Here is a 25,427-nt window from a genome sequence, read left to right as displayed (position 1 = left end):
TTTTTTGTTTGTTTGTTTGTTTGTTTAGCAAGTTGGGTTACCTTTCTGACCTGTTGTCTTCACCTCTTACCAATGGAGACTAGTGAGTTTGGTCTCCCAGCTTAAGCTCCAAGGTGGACTGCACTTGCACTGCCCTCTAATAGCTTGAGATGGAAGGCACTGTGTTAAGCTATGGGGTTACACTCTCTGTCACTGATTGTAGTTTGTATGGAGGAGCCAGTTATTGGTAATCTGATGTCTCAGTGGTAGGCTCTGGTCCCCCAGACAGTGTATATGAATGCCCCGATCTTTGGGAAGGGCCCTGCCTCTCCTGAGGGTTGCTTGGTCCTTGTTCTCCCTTATGTTAGGAGTAGGGAAAAGATAGATCACAGCTGCTGTGCCCAGGCCTGGGTGTGTGTGCTTCTATGGTTGCTTAACCTGCTGCTATGAGGAGCCACTAATATGTTATTCAGGGCTTTTTTAATACACTTGGAGGGCTGCTCCTGGTGGGAGTGATCAAGTGGTGCAATTGCTGAGGTCTCTGGCCAGGGTTTTCCTTCCCTGACCACAAACCCCAATACTGGCAGCCACCTGAACCTAGAGAACAAGCCCTGGAGTTATGTTCTTATTAGATGGCCCAAGCCAGTCCAGTGAGCCAAATCAACAGGCTGCTGACTTTTTTTCAGCACCAAAGTGCTATAGATTCAAATATGGAATATAGTACATTTATAATATTCATTCACTCAACATATATTTATTGAATGCTTGCTCATGATGGGCCACGCAATGTTCTAGGTGTTTAGAATACATTAGTTCCTCACTCTTATCCTCAGTTTTGCTTTTTGTGGTTTCAGTTACCCCTGGTCAACCATAATCTGAAAACATGTGAGTATAATATAGTAAGATATTTTGAGAGAGAGAGACACCCCACATTCACATTTTTATTATAGTATATTATTATGATTATTCTATTGTATTATTGGTTATTGTTAATCTCTTATTGTGTCTACTTTATAAATTAAACTTTATAATAGATATGCATATATAGGAAAAAACTTAGTATATATAGGGGTTGGTATTCTCTGTGGTTTCAGGTATCCACTGGGGGTCTTGGGACATATCCACCACAGATAAGGAGGACTACTGTATAATAGTTTATAAAACTAAAGTCCTCTGCCCTTATGAAGCTTGCATTCTAGTGGAGGTTCAGAGATGATAAAACATACAGCCTGTCTGAAGCTATGAGGCATGGGGTGTGCTGGAGGTGTGGGGAATTGTTATTTCATAAAGTGGTCAAGGAAGACCTCACTGATAAGGTAACATCTGAGTAAAAATCTGAAAGATGGAAGGGGATAAACCATGAGGATATCTCTAAGTAGAACTTTCCAGACAAAGGAATTAGCTAGTGGAAAGAAAGTCCCTGGAGAAAGTGTGCTTGGTGTCTTTAAGAATAACAAAGAGACAGTATGACTAAAACACAGCAAATAAGAGAGAGATTAGCAAATGAAAAGGTGAGAGAGGTAGTAGAGAGACAGATTATATAAATCCCTTGTTAGTATTTTGGCTATTGTTTTCAGATTGGAAGCCATTTGAGGGATTTGCACAGAAATTCAAAACCTCAAGGTACTCAGGGCTTTAAGGGCTCTAGAAGAATCCTTGGTAACTGGAAAAGTGAGGTTTTGCATTAACAGAAGAGGTGAAGAGTAATAAACAAAAATAGAAAAATTGTAACCAGTAATGCTAACATGTCTGAAGGGTCAAGGTCCCTATTGGTGACCCTATGAAGAAAGGAAGAGTAAGAAAGGAAGTGAATGGAGGCTAAAATTTTCACTCACATTGTATTGGAAAGACTGGTCTGAGTGGACATGAGCTACAGAAGCTAAGTGAAAGTGGAGGCAGAAATAATAAAGGAAGGCAGGGAAATTCTTAGTAGCATCAGAGTCATATAATGAGATTTCTTACAGAAATGCTGTCTGGAAAAGACAGAGAATGCCGTTGGATAGCTATTCAATCAACAAGGACAGCTTTGCTAGCTAACAAACACTCTTAAATCTGGCATTTGAAAGACTGCCTATTTTAAAAACAAACAAAAATGTACTAGAGACCACTGAAAGGAAAACAATTTCAATTGTACAGTAATTATTAATACAAGGTCACATAGACAGGAAAAAAATACCCATATTCACATATAAATTCTCACGGTAGCAATAATCTAATGCATATGGCTTTAAAGATGGGTAAAATTATTACTTTAATATAGTAAAACAGGTGAATCAAGAATGATATAGACTGCTTATGCAAATACATTTAGAAAGAAAGTAAAATTCAGTGTTGAAATGAAGAAGCTACTGAAGTGTCCAGTAATGATGCATTTAAATAAGGCAATTTGGCTGAAACTGTATTCATCTGTAAATAATTCATACACAGAACTAGTTATGAACTACCTAAAAAGATAGTATGAATTCTAAAAACATACCCAATTGGATAATTTCATCTCTAAATTTAAAGAGTGCTGATTTTAAAAGGGTCTCAGAGTCCCTTTTGTGAAGTGATCTTAAAGCATAAATGGTTGATAGATAGAACACAGGGAACAGCTGACTGGGAGGCTCAGGAGTACTGGGGAAAAGGGAAACAGCTCCAGTAACCAGCTACTTGGAGGAGAGCTGAGTCAGAGCAGTCTCTCCAGGGCCTGAAACTTTTCCTTTCACTGGAAAACCCTCACCCAGTCTCTGTTTTTTACATCGTATCAGTGAACTTCTTCAAATGTAAAGGTATTTGTAAGAGGATATACAAATCAATCATTTGTCTAATATAATTTCAGGTCTGGGCCTTTTATACATATTTTTATCATTTATTTTTTGGTAAATTGTGAAATGTGCCAGCAACTACTTTTAAAAAAAAACAACAAATTTTTAAAAAAGGAACACTGATAACATTTAAGAAGAGAGAATGTGGGTTAAGAAGAAGCTAATCAATCAAAAACAATTTAAACAGAGAACTGGTTGATAATGAATACTTTTTAACTCCTTTAAGGAGTGTTTTTAGTCCTTCAGTATTCAGAATTATAAAATCCATAATTCCCTTTGGCTGTTGTTAACTGTAGGACTGTTGCTTGCCTGTCAGATTTTGAGTTCCAAGTTGAATCAGTTGCTTTCTTGGACAGCTGCAAAATGGTCACGTTAGCACTTCAGGTATTTTACTCTCCTATTACAATCGTGATTAAGATTCACTGTTAGTAAATGTGAGTAAGATTCACTGTTTCTTGGCTCTCACCTATTCGTCTATTATAATTTTCTCCCTCATTTAATTGGAGTATATTCTCAGGGCTCTTCCACACAAAAGGCATAATGGAGATTCACTTTCAGAGTCCTTGCATGTCTGATTTATTTTTGTTTGCTTTCACATTTCATGGATAGTTTGGCTGGATATATAGACTTCTAGTTTCAAAATCAATCGCCTGCAGAAGCCTAAAGGCAATTCCTTCATTGTATCCTAGAATTCAGGGTTGCTGGCGAGAAACAGAATACCAGTTTAATTCATGTTCTTTTATTGATAACTTTTTTCTCTCTTTGGAATCTCTTAGGATTTTCTTCTTTATCTTTGGTGGACAAAAACTTTAAAAGAATATTTTTGGACACAAGTATTTTATTTATTCATTCCTCTTGATACTTGCTCTGCCCTTCCATCTGAAGATTAATAGCTTTCTTCAGGTCTGATAATTTTTTTTTCTATTTCCTTAATTTCCCTTCTTAATAAACATAAATTATTTGTGCCCACTCATTACTTTTGAACATCCTCTTATATGTTTTATTTCCCACATTATGTTCTTAAAAATAAGGACATTATATAGTTTGTTAGAAAATGATGCATGCTATTGAAAAAGAAAAAGTAGAGCAGAAGAGAAAACCTAGAAAACCCTGGGTACTGTGATGATTTTTTAATACATCACCAAAGACAGGATTCATGAAAGAAATAATTAACAAACTGGACTTCATTAAAATTAGAATTCTCTTTTCTCTTTCTGTATTTTTCCATACCATTACCTCTATTACTCTTCCATTTTTTTGCATTCACTTGCATACACTTACATTCTCATATTTATGGACCTTATTCACTTGCCATTCTGCTTTTCCTTTATTAAACCTAAAAGAAGACTTACTATGGCCTCATATAATGATCTCCTACTTTCTACCTGTTCTTCCTTATGTTCATGTTTATGAAGCAAGGTACAGTAGAAAGAAATTAAAGGCTACTGTGATCTTATGATACCTCAACTTTTCTACTCTGATAACACCACTGACCATTCTGGACTTTATTCTCTTCTGGAGGAGTGAAAAGGAAGCAGAACTCTTATTAGTAGATAGTGCCAGTGGTTCAAAGAAGAGACAAAGTTTCTGCCTTATAAATCCTTTAAATGCGGCACACTGGAGCAGTCCTTGTGTCATGTATAGCTATAAATTCTGTGAGAACAGAAGCACCTAACAGAAGCACGAGCTTCCTGGACAACTGCCTAAAGGACTGCATGCTGACCAACCCCGAGCTGCTGAAGGTCTTCTCCAAGCTCATGTCTGTGTGCGCCATGTTCACCAACTGCATGCAGAAATTCACACAGAGCATGAAGTTAGACAGCGAGCCGGGCCGGCTGACGCTGGAACAGGGTGCGCTGCTGGGGCCATCCACAGGGGCTGAGTGGGCCGAGGAGCGGGCCCGGAAGGAGCTCACCAGGAAGTACCTGGCCGAGCACGTGGACGCCCCCCAGCTGGCGTCCAGCTTCAAGGCCACCATCAACAAGTTTGACCAGAACTTTTCCGCGCACCTGCTCGACCTCCTGGCCCGGCTGAGCATCTACAGCACCAGCACCCTGTTCATATTGGTAGAATTAATTTATGAAAGGCTATCATAGAGACTCATCACCTTATGTATTTAAATAGTTTTGACAGAGCTCTTTAATTGGTTTGCACAGAGATTCTGATGAAATGACAGCTGCTATTGTTTCCACTGTTTTGATCAACCCTTTATGAATCTTCTAAGTGCCTTGGAAGTTGGCAGTACCAGCAAAGGCCACTGCAACAGAAAGCCAAATGTTACAATGGCCAGCTTTTATTTTCTTCTTGACTTATTGAAATGTATGGCTTACAGAGAGCTCATATTAGTGTTCTGCTACCCATGTGAGCTGCTTTTAGCTCCAGCATCATATGACTTTTAAAAAAATTTTTTTAATTTGATTTCTGAAGTAATGAAAAGTTAAAAATAATAAAATACATGAATTCCTATTTGTCAAAATATCTTGGTGTTCAAATAATTCAATACTGAAATGTAGTTTGGCCAAAAGAAAGCTAGCTGCCACTAAAAAGCTATATTATAAAACACTATAACATCAAAAATTCCAGGTGAGTAGTCAGTAAATTTATTAACACGATATCACTGAATTAATAACTGTTTCAAATAGAAAACATTTAGCCAAAGTGATAGCACCAATACCTACCACCAGTAGGCTGTGGAATCAACTTGACCTTATTTCAGAAAATCCGAGTATCTAAGAGTATAAACTGATAACGGAGTAGACTGCATTTATTTGGGATTTAAACCACTCTAAGCCAGCCTCAGAAATAACCTTTAAAAAGATAAGCCAGAGACCAAATATTGTCTACCCCCTAAAATTAAAAATGCAATTTGAATTTATATCTGAAATCATTAAGTCAGTGGAGCACTGGGAGGAAGGCAGTATCAACATTTGAAAAGCTGTTTCTACTAAGGATGTACACACACACATTATATCTATATATCACATCTGTATTTGGACTGATTTAAGGAGTCCATATGCTTGTTAAGGCAAGTTCAAAAACTGTTGATTGTACAGGGAAATGGATATCATGGTTTTTCATATCAATTTTCTTAAAATTATATGGTAGAGGTGGGGACTGATAAAAGAGGAGGTTGCTTTTCTTTTCTTTTTTTGTAAACAACTTGTCCATAACTCTGGATATTAAAGATTCACTCCCACTGGACACATCTACAGGATGTACTGCTTGTTTACTGAAAGAACTAAATACAAACTTTGTCTGGCATCATGATGTTTTATTCATTCAATTAAATATATATTAAAAATCCATGATGTACCAATAACTGTATAAGGTCCTGGTGATAGGGCAAAGAAGCCAGTCTAGTGAATCAGACAAATAAATTTATGAAAATATAAAATACAGTGATACATGTCATGAGACATACAAGAAGTATGGAGGTACAGTGGAGAAATATCTAAGGAAGGGCAAAGAGGAAGAGAAAGCTTCCCAGTCAAAATTGAATCTTAAGATATTTTAAAAACGTACTAGACCTTTCCACTTAAGTAATGGAGGAAAAAATAACAAAAAACATAATGTAGTGAGGCTGCTTTGCTACACGGCCTCCTTACACAAAACTAAGGAGATTACTGTATTCTTTAAGGCCTCCTTTTTAATGAACATAATTCAAAACACCTTGATATTGGAAAAATAAATTATATTTAGATGATACATAGAAGAATACAATTCAGAATACCTGGATATTGAAAAAATAAACAGTATTTAGAATACTACAAAATAAAGTGAATGAACTTTTATGATATATGAGGCAAAGAAAGACTAGTGAATAAAAGCTAATGAAGTTTATACTCAACCAACTGAATTAGACTATCAGGTTGTAAATTATTCTTGAATTTATTCAGTGTCTCATGTATGAAATGATCATATATCTAATTGATACTTTTGCATTGGGCTAAAGGATACTTTAAATAGACATCTTTTCAATTACTAGTTTTTTTCACTCATTTTTAATAACCAAAGATCTCTATTAACCCAGGCTATGTTACATTATGCTGCCATATAAAATTTCACATCATAAAGATACATCTTTTCCACTTGCTACGCAAATAAACTATGTTTGTATTCTGTTGCAAGAACAAATACACATTCGATTATATGTTGTCATTTTTTGCTCTCTAGCTGTTTCATATATGAACTATTTATCTCCCAAATTAGATGATAAACTTCTTTAGGGCAAAATCACACTGTCTTATCCCTTTGTATCCTTTAGCAGCTAACATAGTGTTAAGCTATAGAACTGCTCAATAAATGCTTGTTGAATTGAACAATACCCTTAATCACTGCCATTTCTTTTCTCTGAAGTATAGTTGAATAGATTTAATGCTGTGGTACTGTCAGTTTTTATACTTCGTCCTGCTTCCATGCTCAACTTGCCAGAAGAAGGCAAATTCAATCTTTATATTTATTCAATCAATGTTGCTCCTGCCAAGATTATCGACGATGACAGTCAATGCCTGTTCAAGTGGTGAGTTTTATGATACATGACTACCTGTCACCTAGAGATTGAACCCCAAATGCCTGTATCAGACTTAGTCATTACTGTATTAGTCTGCCCTTTGGTCATAATGAATGATCGATCTTAAATACAAGTTCACAGCTTCTTTCATTCTATAAGTAGGAATAAAAAATAGTATAAAGGAAAATAATAATTTTTTGAAACATAAATTATAAATGCCCTCTATAAACTGCCTCTTTTATGTCTAAGTGTAAAAGCAAATCAGATTTTTCTAACATGAAACCCCTCTACTCTAAATTGTAATGTCTATAAGCAGATATTTATTTTATACTATTTTAGAAGAAGATAGAATAATCTACCTTAATCCTATCCAAAGTTGGAAGTAAAAATAAAAAGTACAATTCACACAATAAGTTTCCAAATACAAGAATATGTCTCAATGCTTATTTATTGAAGTGAAGTAATTTTTGTTTGCCAATGCCAAAAGACTAAATTGAATTAAGAAATATTAATAGTTAGAGCTTGTTTATAATCAAGGCTAAGTTATGGCATGAAACTAATAAAGAAACAGTTGCAGTGATTCTGAAAGGTCTTATTTTAATAAGCTACAGAGGAAAGGGACCAGAATCCAGATTTGTCATTTATAATCCTATAAATTCATGAAAAACCACAATTGATACAACCATAAAACCTTAAAAATCACAGGATCATATTATCTCTTAAGGTTTAACTGAAACTTTGAAAAGAAAAAAAAGCAGTGGTCTACTGAAGAAACCTTTGACAAATCTACTCTGTTATTAAAAACAAATTTTCAAATAGTTTTTAAATCTATAATTCAAGGCTAGGCATGGTGGATCACCTCCTGTAATTCCAGTACTTTGGGAGGCTGATGTGGGAGGATAGCTTGAGGCCAGGAGTTTGAGACCAGCCTAGGTAACACAGCAAGACTCCATCTCTACAAAAAATTTAAAAAACTACCTGAGCATGGTAGCTCGTGCCTATATTCCCAGATACTCGGGAGGCTGCGGCAGGAGGATCACTTGAGCCCAGAAGTTTGAAACTGCAGTGAGCTATGATCATGCCACTCACTGCACACAAGCCTGAGCAACAGTGAGAGTCTGTCTCAAAAAAAAAAAAACCAAACAAACAAAAAACAGCCATAGTTATTTTTTTGAAATAAGAAAAATAATTACTATATATGAAAATGATAAAATAGGACATTTCTTTATTTTAATTACTTTGCTTAAATTAATTCAAATTAATATTAATATCTAGCTTTGTGTGATTGTGCAGAATCAACAATGTGAATACAATTTTCTATTTTTGAATTTTAAAACTCTAGCCTTGAGTATGAATGATGGTAACTTATCAAAATGGTGGTTTGGGGGCTGCCATCACACTCTATTTCTTTTCTCCCCCTTACTCAGTTTTTAAAAGTGAATTAGAAGCACATTTTTCAATAAAACTCCTACAATGACTGTTATTTATTTGGCTGATAAATAACAAAAATGTGTTACTTTGTAAACAGAATTGAGTTTTTTGGTTTTTTTTCTTCTAATTTAATGAAAGCAGCCATGAGACCTAAGGGAACACCTAAGAAAGAGTCACAGTGACAGTAACTGTATTCACATTTATCACTACAAGGGAGAAAAACCTTCCTAATATTGTTTCCTATAAAAGATTTTAAGCTTCATTGAAATATAAGCATGTGTGCATTATTCTGATGATATTTTATTCCCTTTCTTGCTTTGTTGACGCTTACAACACGACCTAATTCAGCTAAAATTACCATAGAGAAAAGTAGCTGCAGTGTGATAAGTGATCTTACCTAGACATGATGTCTGGTTCCCACTGGTACACATACACACCGACATCCCTGCGTGAGAGAACTAATTCCTTCTACTCGTCTCTTTAATGATAAAAGGCATTGATAGTGACTTTTTAAAATTCCTTGCTTCTAAGCTGAGAAACTGAAAAGCTGAGAATGATCAGCATCACCAATCAAGTCAGCAAACTAGGCCCTGTAATAACACAAGGAAAAAAAATATCCTGAAGCCAATACCTTGGGAAATGAAGATAACAGGAATGAAGTCGCCTAAGAGAGTGGTCTTAGTTATTTCTGGCCATCTTCCCTAACCCCCACAGGTAACAGCAGACTGGCAGCTGGGAGGCATATGAGACAAAACATAAATGTGTAATATCAAGGATAGTACTGCTCTATCTTAAAGTGGCAGGAAGTATGAACTGAATAAAAATTTTTTGCAGGTTGTGTCAGATTAAAGGTGTAAAGAAAAGGGGACTCTCCAAAGATCCTGTGAAAGCCAGAAAACAGAAATTAGAAAAGTATCTAAAATGAACCGATAGAGAATAAAGAGGATGGGTAATCATGATTAAATCACAAGAAAGTTATTAGAATTGGTGGTAGGAATAATTATGTTTGCTCAAAGGATCTCAAGCCATGTTGATTGAGAATGGAAATTTTCCATTAATGAGAAAACTAGGTAAGAGGCTTAGGGTCTTGAAATATGGAGAAAAGATTACCATGGAATTTCTGTTAACAGCAGCTGGATCCGGTGCTCAAGCAGCAATACATCTGAAGTGATCAACTCTAATTTATGCCAAAAATAGTGAACCAATATAGTACAGATAGAAATGGATCCTGTTTACCACCCTCATGAAACCTAAAGGCAAGAAAGAGTGAGAGTGAGTCAGATAAAGTTTACTACACTAGAGCAGTAAACTTAACTATACCTTGGGCCTGGGGCACAGAATAATATGAGCTTATACAAAATAAAAGCAAAGTTAGAAAAAGTCTGAAGAAGAGTGTTTAATGTTTTAAACTGTCAAGCTCAGCATCTTGACTATATATAAAATCCTAACTAATTCATGCTTCCTGCCACTTTAACATAGGATAGTTCTATCCTTGAAATTCCACATATGCCTCCCAGCTGACAGTCTACTATTACCTGTGGAGGTTAGGGAACATAGCCAAAAGTACTAAAGGCACTCACTTCGGTGATTTTATTTCTGTTATCTTCATTTCCCAAGGCATTTGCTTCAGGATATTATTTTTTCCTCATGTTATTACAAGGCTTAGTTTTCTGACTTAATTGGTATCTTTTAATTCTAACTTTCCCAAGAGTACTACCAAGTCCAATGCCAAGCTATTTTCCAACCAAATGTCTAGATATCTGAAGTAGTGGCAAATGAATAGTGACTTTCAATGCACTACTGAACACACACACACAAAATTAACAGAAGCTGAAGAAAGTCATAAAATATAAACTTGCTGTTCCTTAAAAGAAAGAAGTACAAACTGTAACATGAACTCAAGAACTTGGAAGAGTTTAGGTACAAATTAATGTCTAAAACTTCACTTAAATTTTACTGAATGCTTAGAAGCCCTTTCAAAAAATGTACTGTTTGGAATCAATAGGGATGAATAAGTTCAACTTCTGGTCATGCTGAAGGACTGAAGTGGTCACACAAAACCCCAGAGATGACAATGATAAAATACTAGATTAAACCAACCAAACAAACAAAAAGGTACTTTAAATCTTTCAAAAGCAGACATAGGCTGAGGAGAGTTTAATTTTGAAAACCGAAAGTGGAGGAGGTAAGAATTAATAGTTCATGGCTTACTGGCCCTAGGGCACTGACCAAGCTCTGTAGCTACAGTGACAAAAAAAAGAGAGAGGAAAGAAAATAAAGTCATACTGGCTAAAGGTGCTAGGAATTTGAGTTTAGAGCTGGGAAAACAGCTGAAAATTTAAAGGAGAATTCTTGACAGCAAGCCGACCTCAGAAGGCATGAGACCCAAACACAAGGCACAAACTACCCAAATTCACAGCTGACAGCAAAATTATACATAAGCAAGAGAAACCTATGACGTCAAGTGAAAAAGTAGGAAGAGGAAAATACCAGATTTTTGAATTTGTGATTCTTTTATTAACGTAATACTTTCATCAATCTTTTGTAGCTTGAGAGGGAGAAAGATGAGTCTGGATGGTCCTGATTTGTCAGAGTACAGTGCTCAAAGCAACAGAGCCACTGTCAATTATAAGGGAATTCTGAGAAGCAAAAAAACAATAGAGAGGATGAGCACTATCTTTGTCAAAATCTTTGGGCTGACTTCCAAATTGTGCCTGTACAAGGGAGACATATAGGGATTCAGGCTAATAACGCAGCAGGGGGAAGCTATGAGCTGTATACTTCACAGGAGAAGTGAAGAACTTTTGCCACTAAGTTTGCAGTTTCAACCCAGGCAAGTTAACCTACTAGAACAAAAAGCCAAGGGCTTCAAATGGATATGACAGAACCGATAGTCACTTTACCATATAATCCACAATGTCCAGTTTTCACTCAGAAATTCCTAGACACACAAAGAAACAGGAAAGTGTTCATATACCTTGGAAAAAATGCAGTCAATAAAAATGACTCTGGGCTCAAATGCTGAATTTAGCAGATAAAATAATTCAAAGAAGCTCCCATGAATATGTTCAAAGAACTAAAGGAAAATACACTATCAATGGAATGAACACAGAAAAAAAACTCAAGAAAAAAATGAAAGCTGAAAAAATAAAACTCTAGATCTCAAAAGTATAATAGCTGAAATAAAATGTTCACCAAATAGGCATGGCAACAAATTGGAGATGGCAGAAGAACCAGTAAAATTGAAGATGGATTAATAGAAATTACCCAGGTCAAAATTGAAAGAAAAGAAAGAATAAAGTAAAATAATCAGAACATCAAAGACCTGTGAGATAATAGGAAAGAATCCACCATATGTGTAGTTTGGAATCTTAGCAGGACAGGTGACGAAGGGGAAGAAATAAAATTTATAGATACAATAGATTAAAAATTCTAAAATCTGCTGGAAAACAGTAAGTTAAAATCCAAGAAATTCATTAAAATCTAATCAGTATAAATACAAAGAAAATTTTCCCTAGAAATAACTGTAAAATAGCTGAAAGCCAAAGATCAAACAACAAATCTTCCAAGGGGTTAGGGAAAAATGACATATTTTCCATAAAGGAAATAATGAAAAGACTGACAGGTGAATTCTCATTAGGACCTATGGGAGTCAAAGGAATTAGAACACATTCACAGTGCAGAAACCAAGAATTCTATTTCCAGGAAGACCATCCTTCAATAATAAAAGTAAAATAAGGACATATTAAGAAAAAAAAACTGAGAGAATATGTTGCCAGCAGACCTGAATTACAAGAAATGCTAACAGAAATTCTTCAATCTAAAAAAAAAAAAAGTCACTAAATAGCAACTCAGAACTATAGAAAAGATGAGTATGGGTAAATATAGAGTATATATAATTTTCCTTTTTTTGCTTAATTTAAAACTTAAAATATTATATATACATATGACTATTTAAAGTAAAAGTTATAACACTATATGGACTTTATTTTAATAATAATGTATTAATATTGATTCATCTATTGTAACAAACAGGCCACACTAATGCAAGATGTTAATAATAGGAGAAACTGGGGGGAGGTAGGAAAGGATGTCACTCTGTACATTATGTTTGATTTTTCTGTAAACCTAAAGTTGCTATAAAAATCCAGTCTATAATAATTTAATTACTAATATAAAGTAATATAACAGTAATTATATCATGATTCCAATTTTAAAGAATTATTTGGTATTAATACAATGGCAACCTCAGTATTAAACAAAATCTTTTAAAAAAGCTGTCAACAAACTAGGTAATAATGGAGGAGAATTTCCTCAAAAGGCATATATGAAAAACCTACAACTAACATCATGTTTTATAATGAAAGACTAGATGCCTTCCTCTAAAGTTCAGGAATAAGGCAAGTATGTATGCTCTAATTCACCTCTACTCAACATTGTATGGGAGGTTCTAAAATGAGGAATAAGGCAAGATGAAGAAATTAAAAGCAAAACATTTGAAAAGAAGAAATAAAATGACTGTATTCTCAGATAACATGATCCTATAGGTACAAAATCCTAAGGAATCTACCCCCCAAAAATTTACTAGAACTAATAAACACATTTACTAAGGACACAGGTTACAAGGTCAATATTAAAAATTACTGGTATTCTATATGCTGGCAACAATTCCAAAATAAATTAAGAAAACAATTCCATTTATAGGAGAATTCAAAAATAAAATACTCAGCAATAAATTTAACAGAAGCAGAAAACCTAATCATGAAAACTACCAAATGCTACTAAGAAAATTTAAAGGAAATATAAACAAATGGAGCTGCATCTCCTGTTTGTGGGTTGGAAGACTATTGTTAAGATGGCAATTTTTCCAACTTTATCTATAAATAAAACGCAACCTATAACAAAATCTCAGTATTTTGTAGAAATTGACAGGCCAATTTTAAAATTTATATATGGAAATACACAGAACCTTAAATAGGCAAAATAATTTTAAGAAAGAAAAGAAAAACAGAAAGAATTACATTACCCAGTTTCAAAAAATTTCTATAAAGCTACAGTGGTTAAGACAGTGTGGTATTGGTCTAAAAACAGATATATACATCAATGTAGTAGAATAGGAAGTATAGAAAAAAACCCTTCCACGTATGATAAACTTTAGATAAAGATGCCACCAAGGCAATTACATGGAGGAACACACACACACACACACACACACACATAAACTTAGACTTTTTCTTTATACCACAAACAAAAAAATCAGTTGAAAGTTGATCATGGACTTATAAAACTTTTAGGAGAAACTACAGGAGAAAATCTTTTTGACTTTAGATTAGGCAAATATTTCTTAAATGATACATAAATGAAAAATATATAAAAGTAAAATTTGATAAATTAGACTTTATCAAAATTAAAAACTTTTGCTCTTCAAAACACACCATAACACACTTGAAGCTCTGACTGGGGGGGGGGGGAGAGCAAGGGCAATATACATAACCTAAACATTTGTACCCCTATAATATGCTGAAATAAAATAAAATAAATAAATAAATAAAACTATTTTACACAGAAAAAAAAAAAAACACACCATAAATAAAATGAAAAGACAAGCCACCGACTGGGAGAAAATATTTGCAAATCTGGTAAAGTACTTGTATCCAAGATCTTCAACAATTCATTAATAAGAAGATAAATAACACAATAAAAAGATTGGGGCAAAAGATCTAAATAGATATTTCACCACAGAATACATAAGCAAAGTAGATATAATGGATAATAAGCACATGAAAATTTGCCCAAAGCCATTAGTCCTTAGGGAAAGCAAATTTAAAACCACAATGAGATATCACTACAGAACTACTAGAAGGCCTATAATCATAAAGATTTCATGGTTATCAAGTGTTGGTGAGGATGTGGAACAACTGAAAGTTTCATTAATTTTTGGTGGGAATGCAAAATGGTACACCTACTTTGGAAAAGAGGTTAGCAATTTAAATGTAGTTTAATTTAAATTTAGTTACATAGTTTAATTTAAAAAGTTAAATATAAACTTACCATATGACCCAGGAATTTCATTGCTAGATATTAGCATAAGATAAATGTCCACATAAAGACTTGCCCATGAATGTTCACAAAAGCACTATTCATATTAATCCTAAACTGCAAATAATCCAAATGTCCATACACTATTGAATGGACAAACAAGATATATTCATACAATGAGAAGGCATTCGTGAATACATTCTATAATATGGAACCTCAAAAACATAATGCTAAGTGAAAGAATCCAGACCATTTATATGAAATTTCCAGAAAAGACAAATCTATAGAAACAGAAAGCAGATCAGTGGTTGCCTAAGTCTAGGAGCAGGTGCAAGAATTGACTGTAAACATCCATGACAGAACTTCTTGGCATGATGCAAATATTCTAAAACTGTACTGTGGTCATGGTTGCACAACTCATGCAAATTCATGAAAAATGATTGAATTCTATACTTACAATGGGTAAATTTTATGGCACATAAACTGTACTTCAATAAAGTTAATTTTAAAACCTGATTTAATAGAAAACGAGTTAAACTTAGTCTCCCTACAAATAAAAATTTGGTGGCTTACAACATCTAACTGCTTTGTCTGATTCTCTGTACAACTAGAGCATAATACTTCAAGAAATCCAATTTTTATTCCTTTTATTCTACAATATATGTCTTCTTAACATTAAACTCCCACTGATTTCAAAAGGAGCCTCATAAACTAAAGTTTAACATACAGATTGCTAAGGGATACTATATAAAATGTTAAAATAATATTCTTATCCATCTTATATTTAAATTTAATGGAAATGATTATTCAAATAATACTATAATATTCCATTCACAGTAGGCCTAAATTTTAATTACAGAATCACAGAACTATCAAATACTCAATAGGACTTAAAGCAAAAATAAAATTTAGTGTTGATGAAATTGTATTAATCAATAAGTAGTGCATCGATTATATACCAGGCAATGGCTTGGACACTGAAGATAAAATGGTAAGTGAAAAGCAAAGATGTATCTACATGTAGTTTCCTCATTCTAGTGAACAAGCATAAAGGAATTTCTCTACTGAAGTCCTCAAATAGATTAATGACTTATATGAACAGCAAGATTTATAGACTATCTCTTATTGAAAAAGTATACTGGTTCAATTTGTAAAGAAGGATTAAGAGTTAAACTTCCAAACTCAGATTCCTTGAGGACTTGAGACAGAAAGATCATGGTTAACAGCCCTGGAAATGGAAGTTGAAAATGGAAGCTTTGTTCATTAAGAACATACAACAAAAGAAGAGACAATTAGTAAAACTATTTCCAGGGTCTTATAATGGTGCTTGTAATATTTGCTTTACTTTAAAAAATTTTTTTAAATGAATTCAGCACTTAGAAACATAAAAAATATTTTTAAGCAATTTGGCAAGAAGCACCAATTAGAATACCTTCATTCTTAAGGCTATGTTGGAGTACATAATTTTAATCAGGTCATTTCAAGTGCTGCTTTTTGAATCATTCCAGTCTGGCTTTACTTCATCTCGCTGCTTCCATTCTAGTGATCATGAACTTCTTTCAGAGCACCTTAAAATACATTACAGTTTCTTCAGGGTTTCTGAACATACTAAGTATTTCTGCATTCCTATAACACTCTCTCCAAACCCCTTCTCTCTCTCTCTGGCTGTGACTCAACTTTACAGTCTCAGCTTATCATCTCTGTCACACAGATCCTTCCTGAGTTTCCCTGAATTAAGTTAAATTTCCCTGGACTTTGCTCTAAAGGAACCATGAGCTTTCCCCTTTTTTAAAACTCCTCAAATTTTTAATTGTAAAATTAATGTCTGATTGACAAATATGTTCACAAATATATTCAGCCAGACTAGGATAATCTCTAGTACTTAATTTGGAACACAATAAATATTTGTTAAATAAATGACATTCAATTAAATGTAGATAATCATACTCTCATTAGTTTCTTGCTCCACATATCACTTTATAATGAAAACTCTTCTCTCTGGTATATAAATTTAACTTATTTTATACTTCTCCATACTAAAGAAACATAAATCCACTGATTTTTCTAAAGTAGTTCTTAGATTTCATTTCCTCATATTTTACTGTAACTCCTTTTTACTTTATAAGAAAAATATCATTTAATACAGAAAATATGATTCCTACAAAAACTTAAATGTATAATTTTATAGATGACAGCAACAAAAAGAGAGAAAGATCAACTTCAAAGAAATAAACACAAACAAGTAAAACTAAAATAACACAAATTAGAGCAATCTGAAGATAGCAACTAAAATAATCATAATATTAAAAAAGGCTAAATGTTGTATTGTTTTGAATTCTAGTTCTTTCGTGAACAAAAGGTCAAAATGAAAAACTGAGATAATTTCTTATAAGATTATATATCTAGCCTCATGTTCCTGAACAGAACATTAAATTCCCTCATAAAACATTGTGTCAACTTTATGAATACAAGTAAACCGTATTTTACTTATGAAAGCATAGTCCTAGAGTCCTAGTTAATTGAGTCAATGAGTCAATTTAAGATCTGGAATATAAGAGTTTGATAGTCTAATGGGTACAGAAACTGTAACTGTTGACCAAAATAATTTTAATCCATATTAAAATATTTCTCATGTTTTTACCAAGAGAGATTTCAAGATGTGTAGATTTCTAAATTAAACTATTAAAATTTATTTCCAACAGTCAAAACTAACTTTTCTTAAGATCCACAGAGACTGCCTTACTATTTATTTTCTTCGACTCTTGGGAATATTTTCATGAAAATGAAATAACAGGCTTAAATGAGATTTAACTATCACTAGAGAGAGTAAGAAATCACAATTTCTTCTCAATAATGCGCTCTGCCCTTCCCTAACTCCTTAATACCCTAAGGAGCATTAACATTTTTTTCCTCCTTTTATCACTTCTCTATTTGGAACATATCATGCACTTGCTGCTGCACCAACACTTACCCATGTCCACTCTTCCTAACTAAACAGATCAGTACATATTCTCACACACCTGCTATACAGATTTTATTTTTTCTGGTTGAACTGCCTGCCTGTCTCCTCATCTATCTGTTTATTTATGTAGTTATTTTTCCTCTGGCAAGAAAAATTCTGGGAAAATAGGCAAAAGACTCCAAAAATCCATCCATATTTTACCCTTGACCTCTTATCCATTTAAATAAAGAATGGTGGCTAAAACTACTAAAGCCTAATGTGCAAAACAATCTGTGGGTCTACCTCAAAAATAGTTCACTAAACTGAAAGTACAAAAAAATTAAAATTTAAGAACAATTTTTAAAAAATGGGAACTATCCTGCATCTTTCAAGAAGCAACAATATAATTTTCAATCTATGCATAGCCTGTAGTCAGGAGATGTAGGTATCTATATTTTTTCAAAGTAAAACTCCTCAATTAGTACTGTAATCCTAAAATGTTTTCTTAGCATTGCTAAGGGATCTTGAAAAGACAGGCTCTCATTGGAGTTCTGTGATTAACTAGCAATGTAATCCTGAGTACAGCAATAAGATAAAGGGACTAGTGTTTACAAGATGGTCCCTCTGGGAAAAAAAAAAAGCAGCAAAAACCCACTTTGCAGACTTCCAAAGGATAGTAAGTATAAGCTGTCATTATTCATTGAGAGCATTAATGACTAAAAGCACCACAAAAATTCAGAAATATACTTTTTTCAGTTTAGATTTATGATTTAGATTTATTTATGAAGTAATCAAGTATATTTCAAAATCTAAAATAATACATGTGTGAGTTATATTATTTTTTCAGTGTTTACATAATGCTTGGGTTGTATATGAATCCATGGATCCTTCATAATAACTCCAACTCTTTGTTCTCTCAAAAAAAGTCCAAGACCACAAGCTCAGAAACTTTCATTTATACAAATACTTTTCCTACCATCCCCTAATACTCTCAAAGCTTATGATTCTATGGTGTTCATGTCTTCTAAACCAGAACAAAACGGAGTGCAAGAACCACAAGAACACAAATATAATCACCTCTCAGTCATCCACTATGATATTCTCTAGTGGCTTAGAATTCCTTTGCTTCCTGACTGAATACCCAGGAACTCTTCACTCCTGAAGAACATAAATGGAGCAGAATTTGTTTGAAAAGCTCAGTGCCAAGATTGTTATCCGAGACTATAATACTAGATTATGCTGCATAGATAACTATAAATGAGTTTTGGATATACTGCTATGTTTTACTATCTAAAACACCTCTTTCTTGAGGTTTGTCCTACTGAAGAACCATAAATAGCTCCCAATTGCCTATCACAGAAGCCTTCAGTTTTGATGTATGGCTTTCAAGGTTAGCATAATATGGGCTCCCACTATATTCAAAACAATTTAACAAAACCTTAAGTCTAAAACCTGAGAAAGAGAATAAAAAAGAAAAATTAGAGATTAATTTAATTCTTTAATATAAAAGTCTGTCATCAAAATATTAAATCTACCAGTATATAAAAAATATACCAGGACTAAATAAGATGATGGTTTAACAATAGAAAAAATAATCAACATAGTTCATTACCTCACAAATTAAAAAGCAAAAGTATGATTCAAAATCATAACATTACATTATTTTGTATTTTCAGTAGCTATTTGTATTAGTTTCCTATGGCTGCTGCTTTTCTTTTTTAAGGTAACATTTACAGGGTCCAAGGATTAGCACTTGATATCTGTGGGGAACTGTTATTCTGGAAGAAGACGACGAAGAAGAAGAGGAAGACAAAGACGAAGACCACAATGAAGACGAAGATGATGACGGAGGACGAGAAGATGGATGAGGAGGAGGTGGAGGTGAAGGAGGAGGAGGGGAAACAGAAGGAGGGGAAGGAAAGGAGGAGGAAGAAGAAGAGGAAGAGAAGGAGGAAGAGGAGGAGGAGGAAGAGGAAGAAGAGGAGGAAGAGGAGGAAGAGGAGGAAGAGGAAGGAAACATTACTCTCTGTATTGGTTTGCTAGAACTGCCGTAACAAAATATCACAGACTAGGTGGCTTAAACAACAAAAATTTATCTTCTCACAGTTGTAGAGGCTGGAAGCCCAAGAACAAGATGCCAGTATGTTTCTGCTGAGGCCTTTTTCCTAGGCTTGCAGATGGCCACCTTCCCACTGTGTTCTCACAGGGCCTTTCCTCTGTGGTGCATATGTCCCTGGTAGTGCTTCTTTTTTTATAAAGACATGAATCATACTGGATTACAGCCCCACCCTATGACCTCATTTAACCCTAATTACCCCACTAAAGGCCCTATCTCCAAATGCAGTCACACTGGGAGCAAGGGCTTCAACATACAAATTTTGAGGAAACACTATTTAATCCATAATACTCTCTAAGAATGAACATTCTTAGAGAACATTCTAGAGTAGTCCTATTCAAGTCTAGTTGGAATTTTGTCATGACAAAAAATTCAATGTAAGTACTTTTTGAGCCCTTACTACTACTCTAGTATCCAAGATTGGCCCTAAAGGGTTCTTACAGTATGTATTCTTTCTTCTATTCTGCCTCACCAAGAATCTGCTTCCTGAAAATATGGTTTTACTTCCTCTGCTTCCTGAAAATTTCTACCAAATCTGGCTTAAAGAAGCTCCTACAGCTAACCTATATGCCTGTTCCTAAAGTTCCAAATAAAGAACTCTTGGTTTTGTTTACCAAGTTCTATCAATTTCTTTAGAAAACTATGGTCTGCTGTTATTAGGAAGCAACCTCTCAAATTGTGCAAGGCAAAACTATTTTTAATAGTGAAACAACCTAAATCTATACAGTAGCATACATTTATAAAGAGTTTACTGTTTGGTTGTATATACCTATCCCCTCCTCCCGACACCAAATAAATGTTACTCCTATATGTCCACTTAAGTGTTGATCCGTTAATATCAATTTGCTGGTGAGTACATGTGGTGCTGGTTTTTCCATTCTTGAGATACTTCACTTACTAGAATGGGTTCCAGCTTTATCCAGGAATATACAAGAGGTGCTATTTCACCATTGTTTCTTCAAGCTGAGTAGTACTCTATGGTATACATATACCACATTTTATTAATCCACTCACGAATTGATGGGCACTTGAGTTGTTTCCACAGCTTTGCAATTGTGCTGCTATAAACATTTGAGCGCAGGTGTCTTTTTCATAAAGTGACTTTTGATCTTTTGGGTAGATGTCCAGTAGTGGAATTGCTGGATCAAATGTAGATCTACTTGTATCGCTTTGAGGGATCTCCATATTGCTTTCCACAGAGGTTGAACTAGTTTGCAGTCCCACCAGCAGTGTAGGAGTGTTCCTCTCTCTCTGCATCCATGCCAGCATTTATTGTTTGGGGACATTTTGATAAAGGCCATTCTCACTGGAGTTAAGTGTTATCTCATTGTGGTTTTGATTTGCATTTCCCTGATGATTAGAGATGTTGAAGATTTTTTCATATGTTTGTTGGCCATTATTCTGTCTTCTTTTGAGAAGTTTCTGTTCATGTCCTTTGCCCATTTTTTGACAGGGTTGTTTGATTTTTTTCTTGCTGATTTTCCTGAGTTCTAAATAGATTCTAGTTATCAGCCCTTTATCAGATCTGTAGCTTGCAAAAATTTTCTCCCAGTCTGTGGGTTGTCTGTTTGCTCTCTTGACAGTTTCTTTGGCTGTGCAGAAGCTTTTTAATTCATCAGGTCCCATTTGTTTATTTTTGTTGCTGTTGTGATTGCCTTTGGGGTCTTCTTCATAAATTCTTTGCCTAGGCCAAGGTCTAGAAGGGTATTCCCAACATTTTCCTCTAGAATTCTAATAGTTTCACACCTAAGGTTCAAGTCTGTTACCCAGCGTGAGTTGATTTTTGTGAGAGGTGAAAGGGTGTGGGTCTTGTTTTAGTCATCTACATGTGGCTATCCAGTTTTCCCAGCAACATCTATTAAATAAGGATTCTTTTCCCCAGTGTATGTTTTTGTCTGCTTTGTCGAAGATTAGTTGGCTATATGAGGATGGTTTTATATCTGGGTTCTCTGTTCTCTTCCACTGGTCAAGTCCCTGTTCTTGTGCCAGTACAATGCTGTTTTAATGACTATAGCCTTGTAGTTTAGTTTGAAGTCTGGTAAATTGATACCTCCTATTTCGTTTTTATTGCCTAGGATTGATTTTGCTATACGGGGTCTTCTCTGGTTCCATACGAAGAGTAAAATTATTTTTTCTCTATCTGTGAAAAATGATGATGGTATTTTGATAGGGATTGCATTGACTCTGTAGGTTATTTTGGGTAGTATAGACATTTTAATAATGTTGATTCTGCTGCCCCATGAGCATGGTATATTCTTCCATCTGTTTATGTCCTCTGATATTTCCTTCTTCAGCGTTTCATAGTTCTCCCTGTAGAAGTCTTTTACCTCCTTAGTTAAATATATTCCAAGGTACTTTATTTTCTTTGTTGCTATTTTGAAGGGAACTGAGTCTTTGACTTGGTTCTCACTTTGACTGTTGTTGGTGTACATGAATGCCTCTGATTTCTGTGCATTGATTTTGTATCCTGAGACTTTACCAAATGCATTTATCAATTCAAGGAGTCTCTTGGTTGAATCCTTGGGGTTTTCTAGGTATAATATTATGTCATCAGCAAAGAGTGAGAGTTTGATCTCTTCTGCTCCCATTTGGATGCCCTTAATTCTGCTTTCTTGTCTGATTGCTGTAGCAAGGATTTCCAGCACTATGTTGAACAGAAGTGGAAGATGTGCAATGTTTGGGGGATGGACATGCTTGAAACTCTTACTTGAGGGGGGAGGGGGCCCTGGGCAATATATATAACCTTAACACTTGTACCCCCATAGTACGCTAAAATAAAAATAAATAAATAAATAAATAAATAAATAAATAAATAAATAAATAGTTTACTGTTAAGAGTGGTTGACTTGCATGGGGGGACTTTTTTCTTCTTTTTATTTGTTTGTATTTTCCAAATCTTCTCTAGTGGTCATCTCTTACTTTTAGAATTTAAAAGCCCTTTTATAAAAATATATAAAACTTTGTTGTTTTAATGACAATTTAGGGACTATGTTTATGCAAAAGCAACTTCTAAAAGATCTATTAAAATCTATCCCCCCAAAATATCCCTCTAAATGCTATGATCCTAATTAAAAAGTTTTCACTTTTTTTGTACTAAAGATATAGTGAAAGAATTAAAGAGATTAAAAACTCAAACAAAATTACAGTATAAAATTGATATAATTTACATCCATTTAAAAAAGTTTTATGAACATGTGTAACATTGCTGATGACTATGATTACTATTTGTAATAATTTTAGTGAAAAATGGGTCTTAGACAAAAACATAACCTAATATTATGGAACTGTTTCTATGAGAACATCAGATTTATCTTATGTCTCTATTGAAAGCACAAGAACAAACTTTCCAGTTCATATAAATATTGTATATATGCTACATGTTTTATGTGATCAGTTTTGCCTTTGGTTAATATACATAATTGAGAAGTATGTAAAATAATGTTCTCAATTAACAGAAACAACAGGAAATATTACTAATCAAAACTGAAAAATTCAAGGTTTCTTCTTGATGTGAAATCCTCTGATGAGTTTGCTATCTATTTTGTTTCCATTAATAAAAATTTTATGTAATGGTTAAAAATATAAATCAAAGGAAAAAGGATTTCCTTAATGTTAAAAATGTCTCTCTGTAAGCAAAAACACTGTACCCCAAAATATTGGATACTGAGTTCTTTTAGGATTAAACCTTTTATCTGTCTAATTGGAGAAAATTATCAGTGCAGTAATGGCCTGGACTCTGGACTGTTTTACTTGAGAACAACTGTCCTCTTGACATCAAATTCTATAAATGATAAGGTTTTGCCTTTTCTACAGAGGGAAACTTCAAAAACAGCTCTTATACTCTGACCTCAATATTAAGAAGGAAAGCAAAGTTATTTTCCTTATAAGTACTCAGTATATCTTCCAATATTCATCTCAAGATTTTCTTCACAAATGAATTTTTATTTTAAAAAAAGGCTCTACATCGAGTACAAATAAAAATATTAAAATAATGATTATAAACAAATGAGAATAAGGGAAATGAATTTATTTTTAAATTAAATGCTATATTTACATAAATAAAATATTTAATATAATCCCCATGATTTTTAAAAATTCTTCCATTTGATAAAAGTTAGGTGTAGCAGGACATGACAATATTATTTTCTATCATATTCCCTAAACTAAATGAATTTGACCATAATGCATTAACACTAGCTATAACACTTAAAATATTGATGCATTTCCTTTAATAAAAACAAACTTTCTCTGCATACTTACATCTTTATACAATGCTGACTATACAATGAAATTTTTCATTTCTTTTTCTCGTATACCATAACACACATATTTGATATCTATTTGCAGAATTAACTACTATTTAAAAATGAGGCTAACATCTTAAGATGAGAGACAGCAAAACTATAACTATGATATATCTATAAAATATATAGTATCTCTAAAGAAACTAAACCAAAGTAAGTAAAAAATATATTAAGAATTACTTTTTAGGGAAAACAACACAACCTATTAAGAAAGATGAAGATCCTTCTCTATTGGCATAGAAACCTCCAATATCACAATCAATCTCCAGCGCTTGAATCATTCCCAAACCTTCTCCCTCCCAGTCCATGAAAAAATTGTCTTCCATGAAACTGGTCCCTGGTGCCAAAAAGGTTGGGGACGACTGCTCTAGAAGAACGCCTATAAAAGATGACAAACCAACAACAACAAAAAAAAGGAAGTATATTATCTTTGTAGATAGTCATTAATATATTTATTAAATTCCTATTTTGTAGAAGGTAATTCCTATCATTGTATGATTTACAGGGATAAAGGATAAAAGACCTAATTTTCCATACACATTTAATATTATACACCAAGCTTATTTCTGGAAATACCCCAAAAAACCACATTATAGAAGTTTTATTATAGATACCCTAAAACAAGCAATTATAGGTGTCAGATATATTTACAATATTCCACAATTCCTATAAGCATCAAATTCATCGGTTTTCTGATAGCTTTCAATGTTTGTATTGTTATACACCACTATCATAGTAAAGCAAACCTGAGAAAATCCAGCTAGTTTTCTTAAAATAAATAAACCTGGGATCATAAAATGTGATGAATTCGTTATTTAATTTCAATAAAATACCAGGAGTAATTTCTTGAAATAGTGTATAGTTTACATGCTTTTATTATAATCAGAAGTTTAACACATCCATCATGCTGGCCTACCTCTTTACTTCATCCTACTTGGCCCTCTCTATCCAACAACCCTTACCCCTTGCCATCACACACACATGTGTTTCAACACTTCCTGTCATTGGAACTGTACAAGGCTCACTCTACAAAAAACCCCAAGTCCCAGGCAACTGGAGCCACAACCACAGGCTTGGATATGTGGATATATTTACTACTATTCCTAAAAAGGTAGAAGGGTGCCTGGGGAGAGGATTACTGCTTCTATTCCTAGAACTTTAGGAGGAAAAAACATAGTTTCTGGCTTTTTATACTGGAACTCTGACTGTATTTTTCCCATCAAACCACTGCTGCAGATGGTTGTTTCACTCCATGGTATTAGTTATAGTATGCTAAGTTACATTATGGATCACATCAACT

At 33.9% G+C, this 25,427-nt stretch overlaps 1 protein-coding gene across 2 annotated transcripts in view; it reads right to left on the bottom strand.

The window, feature by feature from the left end:
• The window catches only part of COMMD10 (COMM domain containing 10), a 157,478-nt gene that overhangs the window by 39,254 nt on the left and 92,797 nt on the right, over positions 1–25,427 (bottom strand). Inside the window, exon 6 of one of the 2 annotated variants that reach the window (XM_012763698.3) lies at positions 23,568–24,506. The exons of the other annotated variant lie outside the window; for it this stretch is intronic. Within the exon in view, the coding sequence (XP_012619152.2) occupies positions 24,495–24,506 (12 nt within the window). The 3' untranslated portion in view covers positions 23,568–24,494. Of the gene's footprint in view, positions 1–23,567; positions 24,507–25,427 lie in introns of those variants that run through there. 2 annotated transcript variants of the gene reach the window in all.

Source organism: Microcebus murinus, chromosome 11 (genome assembly GCF_040939455.1).
Source record: "Microcebus murinus isolate Inina chromosome 11, M.murinus_Inina_mat1.0, whole genome shotgun sequence".
Classification (NCBI taxonomy): Eukaryota; Metazoa; Chordata; class Mammalia; order Primates; family Cheirogaleidae; genus Microcebus; species Microcebus murinus.
The sequence above is the reverse complement of the archived record's forward strand: the minus strand, read 5'-3'. Positions and strand labels throughout refer to the sequence as shown.